At 41.1% G+C, this 1,939-nt stretch overlaps 1 protein-coding gene across 1 annotated transcript in view; it reads right to left on the reverse strand.

Annotated features, from left to right (window-relative positions):
* Window positions 1-1,676, reverse strand: part of LOC101862133 — a gene marked incomplete at its 5' end in the record, with an annotated part of 5,024 nt that extends 3,348 nt beyond the window's left edge. Inside the window, 1 exon segment of the mRNA XM_035971562.1 lies at window positions 1,526-1,676. Within this exon segment, the coding sequence (XP_035827455.1) occupies window positions 1,526-1,676 (151 nt within the window).
* Window positions 1,677-1,939: the final 263 nt, after the last annotated feature.

The following is a 1,939-nucleotide window of genomic DNA, read 5'->3' on the forward strand; positions in this document are numbered from 1 at the left end:
GACCCTTGGAGACTGAAAACATACAGTATGAAAAAAGAAAAAGCCTAAAATACTTTCTGCATAATTTATCCTTCAGACAATTTTTCAAGAAAATTACATTAGCGTGTAATTACGAACACAGCCCTCATTCCCCAGATACTCAAAAATGCGTGCTATTGGTATTCACGTATTCCTCAAATAATGTTAAAGAATTAAGTATCATAGCAATGATGTTATAACTATTACTGTAGGCCTATACCTACTTTTGCACTTTTCCTCACACCAGTATTTAAACGAGTAAACAAATAACAAAATACTGTTGAAGATAAGTGATCTTGGTTTGGTGTTTTGTGTGCTGTTGTTTACTTTTTGTTCGATTATAACCATCCTATCCTAATGGGTGTCTTTGAACACTGCTTGCATTGGTGTGGCGTCGGTGGTCTAGTGGTTAGGCACTTGGATTATCAGCTTACATTAAACATAAACTACCATCATCATTATTGGGCAATTCCTGTATAGCACGAACATTTGATTTTCAGTAAGAAGTTTTTCAAATTGAGAAATGAACATGTTTCACACCAGATGTACGTTGAACAGACACGTATTCAGTAAAATACATTTCAATAACCCTCGCTATTCTAAGCAGACTTTTAACACACGAAAGACACATTTTGATACATATTTTCCAAAATAGCACATACTGTTTCAGAACAGCCCAGACTTTATAATACCCTCCATAGCTTTTCTCTGTCAGCCCAATCAATGCTTTTAAAAGTCGATAACACAGAACACGGATGTTCAACTCTACAATAGACAAAACTACAGGTCTATAATCGTGGGAGTGCTTGAGCTGAATGATAAATCACATTGACCCTGAAGTTATAACAAAATCAGTGGCTTTGCTATGTCAGCCCAATCAAATGTTTTAAAAACTACAATAGACTCTCGTGGCCAAGAGGTAAAGGAGTTCGCCTCTCATTCTAAGGTGTAGGATTCCAATCCGGATAGCGACCGAAACATTTTCTTCTCTATAATTGTCTGCCTCCGCCTCCTTTCCTGCTCTCTGGCAATGTTCTGCTGTCTGCTTTCGTCTCTTCTTTCTGCCCCCACCCCCACCCCCTCACCTCCTTTGCCCCCTCCTCTGACTCTTTCTGCAGCCTTTCTACTGCTACTCCTTGGCTCCTTCTTACTGCTGTCTTTCAGCCACACCCCTGATCTTCTGGTAGGAAAGATTTACACCTAGCCTTCTCGGACAAGGGCGAAAAATCTCGGAGGTCCCGTGTGCAAGTTGGGCACATTAAAGATGCTGTGATGGTCTAAAATCGATAAGAGAAGGCTTCGGCCACCACCCGAGCAAAAATTCAAATTTCCTAACAACTGAAAATGTTTAATGTATCCCGCGCGCACATATGACCGTGTACAGTTGCGAGCGCCGTAAAACATTTACAAGAGGTAAAAACAAACAAAACAACAACAACAACAACAACAACAACAACAACAACAACAACAACAACAAAACCACTAGACAAAACAGTTGGCCTCTCACTCTGACCGGGCCCGTGCTTGAGCTGGAGGACGTGTCACACTGGCCCTGGTGACCCAGCTGCACGGTGTACATGCACTGACCACCGACAAAGCTACAGCCAGGGGTAAACGATGCTGAGCTGACTACTGTGGTTCTCAGGAACAGCAGCAAAAGGAGCGAGAACGCCCCAGTAGAAGGAAACTGCAGCATGGCGAATCTGTGAGATTAGAGTAAAAAGCTGTAAATGTTTGGCCATTGATGATTGAGGTACAGAGTTACCGGTTAGATTATAAAGGAACACACACCGAACACCCCCCCCCCTAAAACAAACAAACAAACAAACAAACAAACAAGCAAACAAAAAAGGACAGAAAACCGTAAACAAAACTAAACTTTAAAAAAGCAAAAAACAATAAAATACAAACAGTAACAGCA

Source organism: Aplysia californica, unplaced genomic scaffold (genome assembly GCF_000002075.1).
Source record: "Aplysia californica isolate F4 #8 unplaced genomic scaffold, AplCal3.0 scaffold00462, whole genome shotgun sequence".
NCBI classification, from domain to species: Eukaryota; Metazoa; Mollusca; class Gastropoda; order Aplysiida; family Aplysiidae; genus Aplysia; species Aplysia californica.